Source organism: Trichomycterus rosablanca, chromosome 6 (assembly GCF_030014385.1).
Source record: "Trichomycterus rosablanca isolate fTriRos1 chromosome 6, fTriRos1.hap1, whole genome shotgun sequence".
NCBI classification, from domain to species: Eukaryota; Metazoa; Chordata; class Actinopteri; order Siluriformes; family Trichomycteridae; genus Trichomycterus; species Trichomycterus rosablanca.
Window position 1 is genome coordinate 51994672 of NC_085993.1, and position 20104 is coordinate 52014775.

The 20104-nt window shown below is 41.7% G+C and overlaps 1 protein-coding gene across 1 annotated transcript; it reads right to left on the reverse strand.

The window, feature by feature from the left end:
* Positions 1-596: 596 nt before the first annotated feature.
* Positions 597-19278, reverse strand: meltf (melanotransferrin). The gene is made up of 16 exons (XM_062998173.1): positions 19230-19278; positions 16411-16568; positions 15067-15166; positions 14774-14959; positions 14533-14683; positions 13540-13607; positions 11970-12154; positions 11442-11607; positions 10972-11123; positions 8550-8646; positions 3499-3693; positions 2622-2775; positions 2474-2541; positions 2212-2399; positions 1938-2130; positions 597-658 (listed from the first exon to the last, which is right to left on the reverse strand). Exons 1-16 carry the CDS (start codon positions 19276-19278, stop codon positions 597-599), a joined length of 2172 nt encoding a protein of 723 aa, XP_062854243.1.
* Positions 19279-20104: the final 826 nt, after the last annotated feature.

Here is a 20104-nt window from a genome sequence, read left to right on the forward strand (position 1 = left end):
CACAGTCGGCCTTCAATCCACTGGATGAATGGACAAGTGGATAATTCTGTACAAGCATGATGGCTAATATAAACTTAATAAAACTTGCGATGCCAGCCAGTAGGGTGAATCCTAAATTATTTTACGATATAGTGCACAGAAAGGTTAAACTATTTGGCATTTGGCTGGCATTTCTTGCTATAATGCATCAAAGCTACTCAATCCACCACTGTGCCGCCCACTTTTTTACAGTCATTTTTACATTCCAGAATAGGCAGTAAGTGTGGCGGCGTTTCCTTGGGACTCAGGAGCATAGAGTTCATCAGAAGATGCCAACCGATCAGAGGACTAAAGGTAACGAGACGCAATAAAAAGGTGCAATAAAACACAAGCTCATGAGTTCCAGGTACGGCCGTGATAATCGAACGCACTTCACTGAGAGCGACGATAAGCTGGGTCAGATACGATCGAGGCTGGTGCTGAACAGTAAAACGCAATCCAATTTGAATTGAATCTGCCACGATAAACAGGGAGGATGATCTGTTCCTAACTGCGGGACGGTGCAATAGATTATACGAGGTGTGTGCGTCGCTTCTGAAAAATATCGGACCGGGCAGCTAATAAACCAGAAGAGAGATGAACGCAGCCAGAGCGACGAGCAGCAGGCGAGAGGTCAGCGCTGGAACACACAAGACATGAATGTAAACACAAGACACACAAAATAAATAAATAATAATAATAAATAGCCTCGTTCAAGACAATGCAGAAGGATTCAGATCACGCACGTCCAGTTTTATTCTGCCTTCTTTAAAGGCGCCCCAAAATAAGAAACGTGGCTGTGATGAAGCCAATCGTATTTAGCGTAGCCAATCAGTCTTCCACTCCCAGGGATCCCGATTGCATCCGAGGAGGGTATATTCACCTGCTCACGTCCCCTATGACGTGTGTGCAGTCCCTCGCCTATGAGGCTCCTCCACTTCTGTACAGGCGCCTCGAGCTGCCAACCAGGGTCCTTACACAGCGTTTGAAGACCCCGCCCACTTTATTAGTCCATTCTTCTTCCACCCAGCACGCTCAATGGCCAATTTTGTCTGCTGCAGGCATTACCCACTAGATGGCGCCCAGCCGACCGGTAGCAGAGCTGAGATTCAAACAGTGGTGTGTAGAATCTCAGCGCTGGTGCTGAGTGTATTTTATGTAGAAAGCATTCTGATGCTGCTAGCTAAAGTGGATTAGAACAAGCATGAAGACGTCAGTGGAACACCACCTGGTGTATCGTCCTGAACTTACGTTTTGTCCACAGGACTTTAGCATTCTTATCAGGATGACCTGATGAAGGCTGGGATGAATGTGTCAGTGGCGACCATAAGAAGATCCTCAACAACCAAGAACTTCCTGGAACCTTCACAGAAGGGCGGACTGGGATATGCCAGAAGGAATTCGGACAGGCCTGCAGTCCCAGAGTTCTGGGACACGGGTCTAAGGAGCGATGAATCAAAAATGGAATTGGGCGCCCAGGTGGAGCAGCAAGACGTTCCACTAGCACACCAGCGCTGGGATTTTAATCTCCCAGAGAAAGAATCTCAGCTCTGTAACCGGTCGGCTGGGCGCTCCCTAGCGGACACAATTGGCAGTGTCTGTGGCAGACAAAATCGGCCGCTAAGTCTGCTGGGTGGGAAAAGATGGGACTAAAAAGTGGGCGGGGTCTTCGAGGCTGTGTGAGGACCCTGGTTAGTAGCCGAGGCGCCTGTACAGAACTGGAGGAATGTGGAGATCAGTGTGTGACTCTCTGTGCAAATAAGAAGGGGTCGGTGGAGCACACAGGTGTCGGAGGGAGGGCGTGTCAGGAGAATATACCCTCCTCGTACGCCATCGGGGTCTCCAGCATAGAAAGAGGAACTGGCTACGACTAAACCGTGAGAAAAAGAGAGAAAAAGCAGAAATAATCATCAGCTCACCTGATGAAGAGCCAGTGCACTCCATGGCTACCAGAGCGTCCATGTACTGCTGACCGAGCCAGCACTTGTAGGTCTTCTTCTCAGCCACAGCGATAATGCTGACCGTCGAGTCCTTGAAGATCAGATCCGATCCATCGTACTGACTGGAGTCGAACATCTTGAAGCCCGAGACAGCGTTCACTCCGTAGAATTGCTGGAATCGGGACGGGAACGGTTCACGCGTCAATCATTCAATTTTACACACACACTACAATAACGTACGTCCGTTTATTACCTGGGCTTTATCCAGCAGACCGTACACGACGTTGGGGTTGGTGTCGGTTCGGACCATCACGGCGTGGGAGGGGACGCGGGCGAGGTTGCACTGTTTATACTGAGTGACCTCGGCGCGGGAATCCTGAGAGCAGAGTAGCTGGTAGTCCTTTGAGTTCAGGTTAAGAGACCAAGGTTCGGTACCGTTGCCTGAAAATAAAAGTTTTTAATTATGGGCCGTTTCTTGGGTTTACAAGTTAAATAGTTAAATATGATAAACGTACCATCGGTGTTCTGGAAAACGGTGGAATGTTTCACGAAGGCGACCTCGCCTCCATCTTGTACCAGACACCTGAACCATAAAGAAGTCTCGTTCAGACTCTCGATCATATAATAAAATCATGAAATATAAAAAATATATGAAGAAATTACCTAAAGGCTCCGTTGTAGCCGTCAAACAGATCCTGACCTTTGACGCATTTATAGTCACCGCTGGAGTCTCCGATGCACTGTGAGCAAAGGTTGCTGGGAAAACCAGCCTGGTCTGCACCGGGTACACAGCTGGCTTTGAAGAACTCGCCTACAGCTACAGGGAAATAATTCATACAGTCAAACAAAACCTTGTAACTGCTTTGACGCTGGGCATTGAACCAACACTGTAACGGCATGGACTCTATAAGGAGATCCTACAGTACACTCATGTCGAGTCATGCCCTCCTGTGCCGCCAATATGGCCAGCAGAGGGAGCACGGAGGCACGGTGTGACCTGTTATTCTCTGATGCGCTCCAGGTGGAAGGTTTTGATAAATATCACGGCATCTTCCTGTCCTCTTTGCCAATGCGTTAGCTGGCGATTCGCTTTCTCTTGCTTTCTGTGTTCAGAGCCCCGTGAGAGGAACCACTGGGACAGAGGAACACCCCAAATATGCCGGGACGTCCCTGTTACCTAGGGACGACCTACGGAACATCTCCTGTTCATTGTAGCGGGTTAAGAACAATATTTGGTTCCGCTATTTATTTATATGTTGATGATTCCATTCGGCTGCTCCCATTAGGGGGCGCCACAGTAGATCGGTGGAGCTGGACGCCCTTCCTGATGCAGCCCCGCTATTTACCCGGGCTTAGTACCTGCACTAAAGGTGCACCCATGTGTCCCCACAATGACCCTCTGTATTTGTGAGCCCAGCCCAGGATTCGAACCCTCGTAGCTCAGGCACCGCGTCACCAGCCAGTCAAAACACAGATAACAGGGAATTTTAACTCATGATCGCTGGGAACCCAGACCCTGAGCGACGTGTGGAACACTGACCTTGGGCGTTCTGGCACTTCTGTGGTCTGATGAGTCCTTTCTCGATAAGGAGGCCGATAGGAATGTTCCAGCCGCTGGTCCTGCCATAGCCGGTGTGACAGGACGTCTGGCCTCTCAGGTCGCTGAACCTGTTGATGATTCTGTTGCTTTTCTTCAGCACGGCCACGGCGTAGTAGATGCTGCCGTCACTGTCGCCTAAAACAGCAGGAAAATAACCAGGATATAGAATTAAAATAACCGGATATGAAGTTACAATAACCGGATATGACGTTTAAATAACCAGGAGATGAAGTACATGAAGATTCATGTGAACTAAGAACCACAAAGACACACAGCAGAACGGTTCTGAGGCTTAAATTAACTCATTCATGTGATTAAATGTCTGTGCCGGTTTCCTCCCACAGTCCAAAATAAATAAAAATAATATAAACAAAATTACATTTAAACACCCAACACTTTATAATGATAATAACTGTAATAATAACAATAATAAATAAATACATGATAATAATATTAACAACAATAATAATAATAATAATAATAATAAAATAAACAATAATAATTTTAATAATAATATAATAAACAATAATAATTGTAATAATAATATAATAAACAATAAAAATTAGAATAATAATATAATAAACTATAATAATTATAATAATAATAAACAATAATAATTTTAAAAATAATATAATAAACTAAAAATTCTAATAATAATATAATAAACAATAATAATTATAATAATAATAAACAATAATAACTATAATAATAATAAACAATAATAATTTTAATAATAATGTAATAATCTATAATAATTTAAATAATAATATAATAAACAATAATAATTATAATAATCATATAATAAACAATAATAATTATAATAATAATAAACAATAATAATTTTAATGATAATGTAATAAACTATAATAATTTAAATAATAATATAATAAACAATAATAATTATAATAATAATATAATAAACAATAATAATTATAATAATAATAAAATAAATTATAATAATTATAATTATAATAATATAATAATAATAAAATAAACAATAATAAATATAATAACAATTATTATAAAAATGATAATAATATAATAAACAATAATAATTATAATAATAATAAAATAAATTATAATAATAATAATAATAATAATAATATAATAATAATAAAATAAACAATAATAATTATAATAACAATTATTATAAAAATGATAATAATATAATAAACAATAATAATAATAATAAAATAATAATATAAATCCAGGGCTGATGGAACGTCCCAGTTTGTAAGCTGGGGTCAGAGCCCAGAGTCAGTCACTGTATGGCGCCCCTGAAGCTGAGACGGTTAAGGGCCTTGGTCAAGGGCCAAACAATGGCAACTTGGCTACAGTGGGGCTTGAACCAGCAACATTCTGATTACTACTACCACTGCTCAGAGTGCCTTTATTTATCATATATGTTCATTTACACAGAGCAGTAAAGTGATTTTTGATGTATCCCGGCTCGTTTGTAAGCTGGGGTCAGAGCCCAGGGTCAGTCACTGTATGGTGACTGACTCAGACTGCTCAGAGTGCCTTTATTTATCATATATGTTCATTTACACAGAGCAGTAAAGTGATTTTTGATGTATCCCGGCTCGTTTGTAAGCTGGGGTCAGAGCCCAGGGTCAGTCACTGTATGGTGCCCCTGGAGCTGAGAGGTTTAAGGGTCTGGCTGCATGACCACTGTTCGATCACCCAAAGCTTTATTCACTAAACTAGAATGGTGACATTTATGACAAAATATATAAAGAATCATCAGTGTGTTGTCTTGCTCTGCCTGAGTTTTCTGCAGGAGACAAATTACCTCCCCGTTATAAACAACTGAAATAAACGTAGAAAGATTATAAACGTTATAAACAACTGAAATAAACGTAGAAAGATTATAAACGTTATAAACAACTGAAATAAACGTAGAAAGATTATAAACGTTATAAACAACTGAAATAAACGTAGAAAGATTATAAACGTTATAAACAACTGAAATAAACGTAGAAAGATTATAAACGTTATAAACAACTGATATAAACGTAGAAAGATTATAAACGTTATAAACAACTGAAATAAACGTAGAAAGATTATAAACGTTATAAACAACTGAAATAAACGTAGAAAGATTATAAACGTTATAAACAACTGAAATAAACGTAGAAAGATTATAAACGTTATAAACAACTGAAATAAACGTAGAAAGATTATAAACGTTATAAACAACTGAAATAAACGTAGAAAGATTATAAACGTTATAAACAACTGAAATAAACGTAGAAAGATTATAAACGTTATAAACAACTGAAATAAACGTAGAAAGATTATAAACGTTATAAACAACTGAAATAAACGTAGAAAGATTATAAACGTTATAAACAACTGAAATAAACGTAGAAAGATTATAAACGTTATAAACAACTGAAATAAACGTAGAAAGATTATAAACGTTATAAACAACTGAAATAAACGTAGAAAGATTATAAACGTTATAAACAACTGAAATAAACGTAGAAAGATTATAAACGTTATAAACAACTGAAATAAACGTAGAAAGATTATAAACGTTATAAACAACTGAAATAAACGTAGAAAGATTATAAACGTTATAAACAACTGAAATAAACGTAGAAAGATTATAAACGTTATAAACAACTGAAATAAACGTAGAAAGATTATAAACGTTATAAACAACTGAAATAAACGTAGAAAGATTATAAACGTTATAAACAACTGAAATAAACGTAGAAAGATTATAAACGTTATAAACAACTGAAATAAACGTAGAAAGATTATAAACGTTATAAACAACTGAAATAAACGTAGAAAGATTATAAACGTTATAAACAACTGAAATAAACGTAGAAAGATTATAAACGTTATAAACAACTGAAATAAACGTAGAAAGATTATAAACGTTATAAACAACTGAAATAAACGTAGAAAGATTATAAACGTTATAAACAACTGAAATAAACGTAGAAAGATTATAAACGTTATAAACTGCTCCAGACAGATCACGCACACACTCTAAATCATTCATTATTCATAACAATGTACAACTTCTTCCCCATGTAATTATTACAATGTGCAATGTGCAATATGTGCAATATTTTTTTCCCATGTGAAATTATTGTTTGTAATTATTTGTAAATATTTAGTTTTTTTTCAGAGTTTTTGACTTTTTATTATTATTATTGTTATACACTGTACTTTTTATTGTCTATTTTTTGTACTGAGTGCTGTACTGTCCCTTCGCTGCTGCAACACTGTGAATTTCCCCACTGTGGGACTAATAAAGGATTATCTTATCTTATCTTATAAACAACTGAAATAAACGTAGAAAGATTATAAACGTTATAAACAACTGAAATAAACGTAGAAAGATTATAAATGTTATAAACAACTGAAATAAACGTAGAAAGATTATAAACGTTATAAACAACTGAAATAAACGTAGAAAGATTATAAACGTTATAAACAACTGAAATAAACGTAGAAAGATTATAAACGTTATAAACAACTGAAATAAACGTAGAAAGATTATAAACGTTATAAACAACTGAAATAAACGTAGAAAGATTATAAACGTTATAAACAACTGAAATAAACGTAGAAAGATTATAAACGTGTTTCACTGCACCGAAAAGCCAAAACCAAGAGGAAAACATGATGCTAAAAGCTAAACACACTGAGAAGCATTCATGTGTTCCACGCTGCAGGCCAGGACACCTTCAACAGAGGCTCTGTACAACTGTGTGGAAAACTCACCCTCTCACACACACACACACACACACACACACACACACACACACACACACACACACACACACACACACCCTCACACACACACACCCTCACACACACCCTCACACACACACACACACACACACACACACACACACACACACACACACAGTCTTGCTCCCTGGACTCTGACATTTCCAAGAATACGTACAATACTTACTCTCTCACTCAGTGACTATCACCCGCACTCTTACACAACACAGCGTTCACATTTACAGCCTTTTATCCAGATCAACCTATGTTCATTATGGCTGAATACAGTTTGAGGGTAAGTAAGGGTTTAAGGGCCTTGCTCAGGGGCCCAACAGTGGCAACTTGGCTGCAGTGGGGCTTGAACTGGCAACATTCTGATTACTACTCCAGTATCTTAACCTCTGAGCTGCCACTGCCCAATTCTACACATGTACACCCTACGATCACATAGTACCAGCTTAGCAACCACCTGATATGCCTTGGCAACTGCACAGCAACAGCTTAACAACCATCTAGCAACAGCTTATCAACCCCATAGCAACTAACCTGTTAGCACAGCAACATCCTAGCAACATCCTAGCAACCACCCAACAACAGCAACCTCTTAATAACATAAGAAATTAACAGACTACTATAGCAACCACCTAGCAACACTTGGCATCATCTTAGTACCTCTTAAAACAACCTGTTACCATACCTTAATAATATAATAAACAATAATAATTCTAATAATAATAAAATAAACAATAATAATATAATAAACAATAATAATAACAATTATAATATAGTAACAATAATAACAATAATAATAATATAATAAATTATAATAATATTAATAATAATACTCCAGGGCTGATGAAACGTCCCAGTTTGTAAGCTGGGGTCAGAGCCCAGGGTCAGTCACGGTATGGTGCCCATGGAGCTGAGACGGTTAAGGGCCTTGGTCAGGGGCATAACAATGGCAACTTTACTAACATATTAGCATCTGCCGAGCAATTATCACAACACATTAGTGTCTGCTGAGCTACAATAACACTTGAATTCTCTTTAGCAAATGCAGCGCTCCTGTTAGCAATCGTTGTGGCTAAAACTTATCAATTCAATAATCAGAAGGGGCGTCCCAATACTTTTTGGGTTCATAGTGTGTATTATTGGCATTATACATCCGTCACTATAAACAATGTTTACATTAACATGGTACATGATAAAACCCACAGATGTGGTGTGTTGGTTCTAACCTGTGTAGCTCTCTCCGGCAGCCGGGATCAGACCATAATCCTTCCCTGCAGTGTAGACGTAGCCTCCGTCGAGTGTGATAGCGTCCGCGTCTTTATTCTGTAATATAAAAGTAGGTATCATGAGTGATATTATGTAGTGTAACAATGCAACTCCCCCACCAAGTGTTCCCACCACGTAATAGCTATCAATCTGGTGGCCGAGGCACCACACACTCAACCCATCTATGTAAATCTGAGAATCATGAGTTTTCAGCTTTGCTATCGGCAGGCTGGGCCCCCAACAGACAACGATTGGCTCTTCTGTTGGGTTGGATGGCGGAGAGGATTCCCTATAACTGATGCAGTCAGCTGGTTGATCTGATAAACCTGAGAGTGCAGGTCACAAAGGGCATCTCTACTGTTTTTGAGTGAAATATACAGTGTATCACAAAAGTGAGTACACCCCTCACATTTCTGCAGATATTTAAGTATATCTTTTCATGGGACAACACTGACAAAATGACACTTTGACACAATGAAAAGTAGTCTGTGTGCAGCTTATATAACAGTGTAAATTTATTCTTCCCTCAAAATAACTCAATATACAGCCGTTAATGTCTAAACCACCGGCAACAAAAGTGAGTACACCCCTTAGTGAAAGTTCTTGAAGTGTCAATATTTTGTGTGGCCATCATTATTTCCCAGAACTGCCTTAACTCTCCTGGGCATGGAGTTTACCAGAGCTTCACAGGTTGCCACTGGAATGCTTTTCCACTCCTCCATGACGACATCACGGAGCTGGCGGATATTCGAGACTTTGCGCTCCTCCACCTTCCGCTTGAGGATGCCCCAAAGATGTTCTATTGGGTTTAGGTCTGGAGACATGCTTGGCCAGTCCATCACCTTTACCCTCAGCCTCTTCAATAAAGCAGTGGTCGTCTTAGAGGTGTGTTTGGGGTCATTATCATGCTGGAACACTGCCCTGCGACCCAGTTTCCGGAGGGAGGGGATCATGCTCTGCTTCAGTATTTCACAGTACATATTGGAGTTCATGTGTCCCTCAATGAAATGTAACTCCCCAACACCTGCTGCACTCATGCAGCCCCAGACCATGGCATTCCCACCACCATGCTTGACTGTAGGCATGACACACTTATCTTTGTACTCCTCACCTGATTGCCGCCACACATGCTTGAGACCATCTGAACCAAACAAATGAATCTTGGTCTCATCAGACCATAGGACATGGTTCCAGTAATCCATGTCCTTTGTTGACATGTCTTCAGCAAACTGTTTGCGGGCTTTCTTGTGTAGAGACTTCAGAAGAGGCTTCCTTCTGGGGTGACAGCCATGAAGACCAATTTGATGTAGTGTGCGGCGTATGGTCTGAGCACTGACAGGCTGACCCCCCACCTTTTCAATCTCTGCAGCAATGCTGACAGCACTCCTGCGCCCATCTTTTAAAGACAGCAGTTGGATGTGACGCTGAGCACGTGCACTCAGCTTCTTTGGACGACCAACACGAGGTCTGTTCTGAGTGGACCCTGCTCTTTTAAAACGCTGGATGATCTTGGCCACTGTGCTGCAGCCCAGTTTCAGGGTGTTGGCAATCTTCTTGTAGCCTTGGCCATCTTCATGTAGCGCAACAATTCGTCTTTTAGGATCCTCAGAGAGTTCTTTGCCATGAGGTGCCATGTTGGAACTTTCAGTGACCAGTATGAGAGAGTGTGAGAGCTGTACTACTAAATTGAACACACCTGCTCCCTATGCACACCTGAGACCTAGTAACACTAACAAATCACATGACATTTTGGAGGGAAAATGACAAGCAGTGCTCAATTTGGACATTTAGGGGTGTAGTCTCTTAGGGGTGTACTCACTTTTGTTGCCGGTGGTTTAGACATTAATGGCTGTATATTGAGTTATTTTGAGGGAAGAATAAATTTACACTGTTATATAAGCTGCACACAGACTACTTTTCATTGTGTCAAAGTGTCATTTTGTCAGTGTTGTCCCATGAAAAGATATACTTAAATATCTGCAGAAATGTGAGGGGTGTACTCACTTTTGTGATACACTGTATTTTTAAATAAGTTTATATTTATATTTTTTCATCCAGCGTGTGTTTGTGAGTTTATTTAACATGTGAAAACTGTATTTTTATGTTTGGCTTCCCCCTGAGGTTGGGGACCATGATGACGTGTGTGTCCTCTCCATAATCTGATGAGTGCCAGACTGAACATGCGGTTCTCTACGGGGCTGGCATCATCCTGGCAGCACAGATCTTTTTTTTTTTTGTATGAACTTTTCCCCAAAAGTAAAACATGTGAGCAAATACTGGTGTGAGGTTCAATACCAGTTTGGAGAATCTGGAAGCTCAACACTAAAAAGATACGACTTATATTCCACAAACGAGTTCATCCCACATCTCTGATCTGCTCACCTGAATTTTCTTCAGGCAGTCATCTATGGACGATCCAAACAGACACTGGATTTTGGGAGCGAGTCCCTTTTTCTGGAAGGCTTGGGCCATGTCTTCACACTTCCGCTGCTCTCCAGAAGACAGCACGCACCAGCGCAGGATCTCAGGGACGTCTAAAATAATAATATACACACACGGATCATTCATGTGCACGTTTGATTCGTTTGGCAATCCTCCTATTTATCCGGGCTTGGGACCTGCACTGATGTGTCCCAACAATGGCTTGGTTCATGTAACACCATTTTAAGACACACATCGGGTCTGTGTGAAAACCTGGTGCCCCGCCCTGCCCCCACTACCTACCTGATCAGCTCCTCAGTAGAGATGGTACTAATAAGAGAGCTCATGATCAGATTATTTAGACGTCTACGTCACTGGGTTTTCACACAGACCCTGTAAGTAATATTTCACTAAGATTTTAAACCGCTCACCAGCGCTGGAGCAGTCCATGGCTTTTAGTATGTTATAGTACTTCACACCCATCCACTGAACGTAGTCCTCGGTTCCGGTGGGAATGAATTTCGCCGAGCTGTCGCTGAACAGCAGGTTCTCGCCGTGATATACGACCGAGGAGAACATGGAAAAGTCCGACTTTTGCTGCGGGGGGACACGAGCACAAAAAACTCACATACAAGCTTAAAAATAATATTTATTAATCAATAAAATTTATTCACTGTCTGTTTTATCACTGCTTATCCTAACCAGGGTTGTGGTGGGTGCAACTCACTGGGGGGACACACCCCGGACAGGTCGCCAGTCCATCACAGGTCATACACACTTGGGGCAACTTAGTATCTCTAATGAACCTGACTGCATGTCTTTGTACTGTGGGAGGAAATCCACACAGACATGGGGAGAACATGCAAACTCCACACAGAAAGGACCCATGGGAATCGAACCCAGGACCTTCTTGCCGTGAGGCGACAGTGCTACCCACCGACCCAGCACAAAGTCCTTACCAGTCCTTCACGCAGCATGTTGAACACCACGGTGCCGTCGATCTCGGTGCGCACCACGATTCCTCTGGACGGCACTCGGGCCAGATTGCAGCGCTTGAAGTCGGTGGCGGGACCGCGGGTCCCGTCTGGGCACAGCAGCTGGTAGTCCACGGACAGGAGGTCCTTCGCCCACACATCACCTTTACCTGGACATCATGTTCAAGAGGCTTTAATGTCATTGTAGTTCTGTATACAAGTACAAGTCCTTCAGGACCAGGGTGTAACTGTGTGTCAGAGTGTAAGTGTGTGTATGTATAAGTGTGTGTGTGTGTGTGTATATGTAAGTTGTGTGTTGTTAAGTGAGTAAATTCTAAGTAAGGTAAATGTTCTGATATACGAGTGTAGGATTATATAACAGAAGAGATATTAAACCATAAAGTATAAAGATAAGAGTGATAATAAAGTAGTTGTGTGAGTCCAGGGAGCAAAAATGTGTTTTGTGTGTATGTGTGCATGTGTGTGTGTGTATGTATGTAAAGGTATATGTGTGAGTGTAATTGTGTTTGTATAAGTGTGCGTATGTACTGTAAGTGTGTGTGCACATGAGTGAGTGCATGTTCATGTGCGTGTGTGTGTATGTTTGCACTGATCAGCCATAACATTAAAACCACCTCCTTGTTTCTACACTCACTGTCCATGTTATCAGCTCCACTTACCATATAGAAGCACTTTGTAGTTCTACAATTACTGACTGTAATCCATCTGTTTCTCTACATGCTTTGTTAGCTCCTTTCATGCTGTTCTTCAATGGTCAGGACCCCCACAGAGCAGGTATTATTTAGGTGGTGGATCATTCTCAGCACTGCAGTGACACTGACATGGTGGTGGTGTGTTAGTGTGTGTTGTGCTGGTATGAGTGGATCAGACACAGCAGCGCTGCTGGAGTTTTTAAATACCGTGTCCACTCACTGTCCACTCTATTAGACACTCCTACCTAGTCGGTCCACCTTGTAGATGTAAAGTCAGAGACGATCGCTCATCTATTGCTGCTGTTTGAGTCGCTCATCTTCTAGACCTTCATCAGTGGTCACAGGACGCTGCCCACGGGGCGCTGTTGGCTGGATATTTTTGGTTGGTGGACGATTCTCAGTCCAGCAGTGACAGTGAGGTGTTTAAAAACTCCAGCAGCGCTGCTGTGTCTGATCCACTCATACCAGCACAACACACACTAACACACCACCACCATGTCAGTGTCACTGCAGTGCTGAGAATCATCCACCACCTAAATAATACCTGCTCTGTGGGGGTCCTGTGGGGGTCCTGACCATTGAAGAACAGCATGAAAGGGGGGTAACAAAGCATGTAGAGAAACAGACGGACTACAGTCAGTAATTGTAGAACTACAAAGTGCTTCTATATGGTAAGTGGAGCTGATAAAATGGACAGTGAGTGTTGAAACAAGGAGGTGGTTTTAATGTTATGGCTGATCGGTGTAAGTGTACATTAGATCAGTTCTGTTTAGGTCGTGTTCAGTCCTGTTAGTGAAGTTAATAATGATACTATAATTATAATGATGAGTTAGTTTCTGTACCGTCTGTGTTTTCTCCCACTGTGGTGTGTTTAACAAAAGCGACGTCTCCTGCGCCATCGACCAGACACCTTCAGAGACAAACACACACACACTGTTAGTCATATCCAATTCCCTGATGGTATTTCCCCTCTACTGCTGCAGACCTCTACTCCTGACCGTGAAGAGTCATGACTAACACACGCCCCCTCCGACACGTGTGCAGTACCGACCGCTTCTTTTCACCTGCACCTGGGTTCATACGGAGACCAGAGTCACGCACTGATCTACATTATCCCCCGTCTCTGTGCAGCACCATAGATCAGCCAACAGAGGGCGTAACTGCAGCAGTTATGAAGAATCACTACGACCCTCCCTCCCTCAGACGAGCCTCTCTTTCTTTATGTCTGTCTGTCTCTCTCTATTTCTTTCTTTATGTCTGTCTGTCTGTCTGTCTGTCTTTCTTTCTTTCTGTCTGTCTATGTTTTTCTGTTTCTCTTTCTTTAATTCTTTCTGTCTGTCTGTCTGTCTGTCTGTCTGTCTGTCTGTCTGTCTGTCTTTCTGTCTTTCTTTAATTCTTTCTGTCTGTCTTTTTTCTGTCTGTCTTTCTTTTACATTTTCTTTGTGTCTGTCTGTTCTGTCTGTCTTTCTGTCTGTCTGTCTTTCTTCCTTTCTTTCTTTCTGTCTGTCTTTGTCTTTTTGTCTGTTAGTATTTCTTTCTTTCTGTTTTTCTGTCTGTCTACTTCTTTATTTCTTTATGTCTCTCTGTCTGTCCCTCTTTTTGATCTTTCTGTCTTTCTTTCTTTACATATCTCTCTCTCTCTTTTCTTATGTCTGTCTCTCTGTTTGTCTCTCTTTTTTTCTTTCTTTATGTCTGTCTGTCTCTCTCTTTTTCTGTCTTTCTTTTCCTTCATGTAATTGGAGGATTTGATGGGTGGGAACAGGTAACATCTAATGTTTATACTATAGAAACATGTTTAATATTCTATAGATTGTACACTGTAGAAGATATATTACCTAAAGGCTCCGTTATAGGAGTAATATTTTTCGTGGTTGTTGGCCTCACACTTGTTGGCTCCTGATGCGTCTCCAGCACAGAGCTGGCACAGAGACGAGGTCTTGTCTGGTACCCCGGGAATGCAGCTGGCAATAAAGTAATCAGCAACACCTAAATATAAAACAAGAACAATAATTATAATTATTTATCTTTATTAAGAATAATTTAATGACAGCCTTTAACAAAGATAATTCTATTCACCTTCTTCTACTTTACAGGCCATGACCGACATCTTCCCGCTGTCGATCAAATATCCGATGGGCATGTTCCACCCGGTGGTGCGCTTGTAACCAGTGTGGCACGACTTCTTCCCCCTCAGGTTGTTAATGTTGATATCCGTGTTGGTCCTCTTCACCACGGCGACGGAGTAGTAGGTCGTTCCTTCACCTACGAGTTAAAAATCCTTTATTAGTACTGTTTCTGTTAATCGCGTGGTTAGTTGGATAGCTGTATAGCGTACGTAGCTGCTATGAGATCACGCAAAGAGCGCGTACCGTCAGCACTGGACTCCGCAGTGGCGATTTTGAAGGCGGTTTTCTTTCCCATCTCATAAATGTCTTTGGCGGGGGCGGAAAACGCATCTGCTTCGTTTGTCTGCAAATAACGAAATCAATCATCATCAAAACATCATGGTTATCATTTATCTTACAACAGAATATTACTGCTATATCCAGTATTTATATAAATATAAATATAATATTCGGACGCATTTAATAACACCCAGCACACGCATGCTCTCAGTGTTCAAACCCATGCATATGTATTCAACCCTCTTATTTTTATTAGAGCTGGGGACCTGCACTGAAAGCGCACTGACAAGTGCACCTCCCAACAACTAGGCTGTTTCAGCCATCCACCACTGAAAGGACAATAGTCGATCACGTCCATGCATGCAATGCCGTCTCAGGGGGTCAAAGGTACCTGAATCTCTGATTGAGGAGAGCGAGAGTGACACACGCCCCCTCTGACGCATGAGCAGTACCGACTGCATCTTTTCACCTGCACAAGGCGAGTTCATATGCGGATCAGCCTTGTGTATGGAGAACCACGCCCTGATCTGAATCTGTGCAGACGCCATCAATCAGCCAGCAGGGGTCGTAATTGCATCAGTTATGAGCTCTCTATCTGGCTTTTTTCCCACCCTGTGAACAACAGCTGGATGGCAGAGCTGAGATTCGAACCGATGAGTTATTTTACCACTGCGCCACCTGAGCAGCTGTACCTGAATCTTTTTATAATGTTATGTACGGTAGATGGTAAAATGATCATTCATTGAGAAATGTTCTTCATTTTATCCCAAACTTTGGTACAAAGTGGTAAACCACGATCCAAATGGTGTTGTTTGAATATTTCATGACTTATTTATACTTTATAAACTTTTATAATCTTATTTTGCCCCGTGCCAACGTTTTTGTGTGTTACAGGCGGTAAATTAAAAATTTATTTGTATTTACAAAATACGGCGTCATCAAAAATCTTTTCTTTGCAGTTTTTCTAATTGAATAAAGCTTTAAGATGATCAATAAATCACAGATTCTTGTTTTGACCAGATTTATTAGAACGTTTGTGTTATTCATGTGACCTGACCCATCTTGACGTGACCCAACTTCTATCACAATTTACATTTTTAAATACATTTTCAGCATTTAGCAGCCACCTCAATCCAAAGCAGCTTACAGTACTGTAACATTAGACAGTCTAAGCAATTGAGGGTTAAGGGCCTCCCTCAAGGGCCCACCAGTGGCATCCTGGCAGTTGTGAGTCTTGATCCAGTACCTGAACCACTAGGCTACACCTGCACTAGCAGTACACTGATAACTGAGCTTAAACGGCGTTACCGTGAGTTTCTGAGCGCAGTCGGTGACTGACGTGCCGCTGACGCAGCGTAGCGTGGGCCGGATCGCCGCGCTGCTGAACGCCGTGGCCATGGCGGTGCACTTGTTCTCCTCCTTCGAAGAAACTGTGCACCATCTTATAGTGGTGGTCTGGCTGCACACTGCACACACACACACACACACACACACACACACACACATAAACAGGTGATCAAAGTTCTAACAGTTTAAATCACCGACACGTCCTCACAGTTATATTACTCTCACATGTATGAATTTAGCATGTGTGTGTTTGCCCTGTGATGGACTGGCGATCTGTCTGAGGTGTTTTCTACCTTTTGCCCAATTAATTGGACCCACTGCGACCCTGACCAGGATAAAGCAGTGGTAAAACAGTAATTGAATGAATGTATGATGTATATAAACCATCATGTAAAGAACTATTGATACTATTGGTATTATTGTGTTATTAATACTATTTACAGTCAAGCCGGAAAGACTCATTCTATAATAGATCGAGCTCTTTTTTAGCCTCAAACATCAATCAGCAATAATTCTGAAGTGAAAACAGGGTTTAGAACATATGCACTTTTATTTTACTGATAAAAATAGTTTATTTTAGGGGTTACAGATCTGTACACACCCTGAGCTTAATACCTGATTGATGCACCTTTGGCAGCAATTACAGCTTCAGGGCATCTTGGGAAAGAAGCTTGGCGCGCTCGTTTCTGGACATTTGTGCCCGTTCCTCTTGGCATATCCTAGCAAGCTCCGTCAGGTTGGATGGGGAGCGTCGGTGCACGGCCATTTTCAGCTCCTTCCACAGATGTTTGATTGGATTCAGGTCTGGGCTCTGACCCACGCCTTTGTTCCCTTGGCTGTGTGCTTTGAGTCGTTGTCATGTTGGAAGATGAACCTTCACCCCAGTCTGAGGTCCAGAGCGCTCTGGAGCAGGTTATTTATCAGCAAGGATCTGGGTGTACTGAGATGCATTCATCTTTCCCTCTATCAGGACTAGTCGCCCCGATCCAGCTGCTGAAAAACATCCCCACATCATGACGCTGCCTCCACCATGCTTCACTGTAGGGATGGCACTAGCCAGGTGATGAGCGGTGCCTGGTTTCCTCCAGGTGTGACGCTTGTTTCTCATGGTTTGAGAGTCCTCTAGGTGCTGTCATGTGCCTTTTACTAAGGCATGGCTTCCGTCTGGCTACTCTACCATAAAGACGTGATTTGTGGAGTGCTACCTTGATGGTTGATCTTCTGATAGGTTCTCCCATCTCAACAAGGATACGCTGGAGCTCTGTCAGAGTGACCCTCAGGTTCCTGCTCACCTCCCTGGCCAGGCCCGTCTTCCCCGATCATTCAGTTTGGCCGGGCAGCAGCTCTAGGAAGATTTTTGGTGGTTCCAAACTTCTTCCATTTCTGAATGATGGAGGCCACTGTGTTCTTTGGGCAATGTTTCTGTACCCTTAATTCTCCAGATCTGTGCCTCGACACAATCCTGTTTCTGAGGTCTGCAGATCATTCCCTTGACCCCCCCATGGCTTGGAGTGCTTGCATTGATATGCACTGTCAACTGTGGGACCTTAAATAGGCAGGTGTTGGCAATCCCCAATCATGTCCAATCAACTGAATTGACCACAAGTGGACTCCAATTAAATTGTAGAAACATCTCGAGCAGGATCAGTGAAAACAAAATGCACCTCAGCTCACTTCTGGGTGTCAGATCAGAGGGTGTGCACACTTGTGTACATATGATATTTTACATTAGATTTTATTTATGCATTTTCTCCCTTTTTAGCATGTATAATTGCCCGATTGTGTCACGCTTCCTCTCCACCAATGCCGATCCCCGCTCTGATCGAGGAGAACGAAGCTAACCCACGCCCCCTCCGACACGTGCGCAGCAGTCGTATGCATCTTATCACCTACACTTTGACGAGTGCAGTGAGCTCAGCGTCGTGTACGGAGAGACACACCCTGAGAGCACTCTCTCCTCATCTCTGTGCAGGCGCCATCAATCAGCCAGCAGAGGTCGTAGTTGCACCAGTCATGGGAGAGAGACCCCATCCGGCTTAGTCCCGCCCATATCTGAACAACAGGCCAATCGTTGTTCATGTAGCCGCTCAGCCTTAGCCGGCAGGCAGAGTCGAGATTCAGTACGATGTATTCCAGATCCCAGCTCTGGTTCCAGCGTGTGTTTTTACCGTATTTTAAATAAATGAGCACAAATGTCTAAAAACCAGCTTCACTTTGTCATTGTGGATATTGTGTGTAGAATTTTGTGACCAAAAATAAATAAATATATTATAGAATGAGTCTGTAATGTAATAAAACGTGGAGAAGGTGAAAGGGGTATGCAGACTTTCCGGCTTGACTGTATATATATATATAAACCATCATCTAGAGTCTTACCAACACTACTGATAATAATACTATTGGTATCATGGATACAATTAATATCATTGATACTATTGACTGACATCTTTTGACTGAATGGGCACAAATTCCCATACACAGACACAGCCTAAAGTCTTGTGGGAAACGTCTCAGAAGAGCGGCTGAAACGAACTGTTTTTTGTAATGAGATGCAAATAATGATATTAAGCTCGTCGTCAGGTGTCCAAATACTTACATACACCATTTAAAACTATATATGTATATAATCATATAGATGAATTTCAAAGTCAAATCTGCCACGTGTGCTGTAACATGAATTAATCTACTTTAGATCTTGTGCTAAACATGCTGGAAGGCTGAATTATGAGTCTATAATCTACAGTATAATAAAATTCCACAGGTATAAATTTAAATCTTACCACAGTGAGCGATGAGGACCAGTGTTCCCAGTGCTGTCCACACACCCATGATTCAACGCTGTACACTCCACAACTACTGGACTACACGACGTTCACCGCTTTAATAAGCGTCCCAGAGGACAAAGTCCAGGTATAAAGTCTGACTTCTTGTGCCTGCTGCTGGAGCTGTAAAGATTTTTGTGAGTGCTTTACTCAGTTTATGACCCAGAATTTAAATTAACAGGATAATTAGTTTAGCCTACACCACAAGTGGCACGTACCTGGTAGACTGACACACACACACACACACACACTGTGGGCATTCATTACACCCACATGCCAAGCCCCACCCAGGAGGCCCACGGTGGGTACAATGGAGCTCTTCAGGTGACGGTGCCAACAACGCCAGGGCTAAAAAATAAAACATTTCCACCTGAAGGGCCGAACATTCACAGCAGGGATCTGATGTAACCCAGTAAAAATGCCCACAGGGTTTAATATCAGAAGTAGGTTCATAACAGGTTTATAACAAAACAACCCCACGGATCCATTCCTGCATTTCAGACCTGCAACACATTCCAAATAAAGTTGGGACGGGGGAAATTTAGAGCGAGTAATGAGGAGAAAAGATCTAAATGATGATGTGATTTTAAACAGGTGATTGTGATCATGATTTAGAGATGGATGGAGGAGTCAACGTTCCTCACAGAAAGACTGGAATAGATTTGCATGTTCTCCCTCTACTGTGCATAGTATAATTACACTATCAATGAATCTGGAGAAATTTAAGTGCTTAACGGCGCCGCATCGAGAACCATCGTCCATCAACAGCTGATAGAACTGCACACTGCACACAGAAGAAGAGGGTACAGGTGCTGGACTGGCCCGCCTGCAGT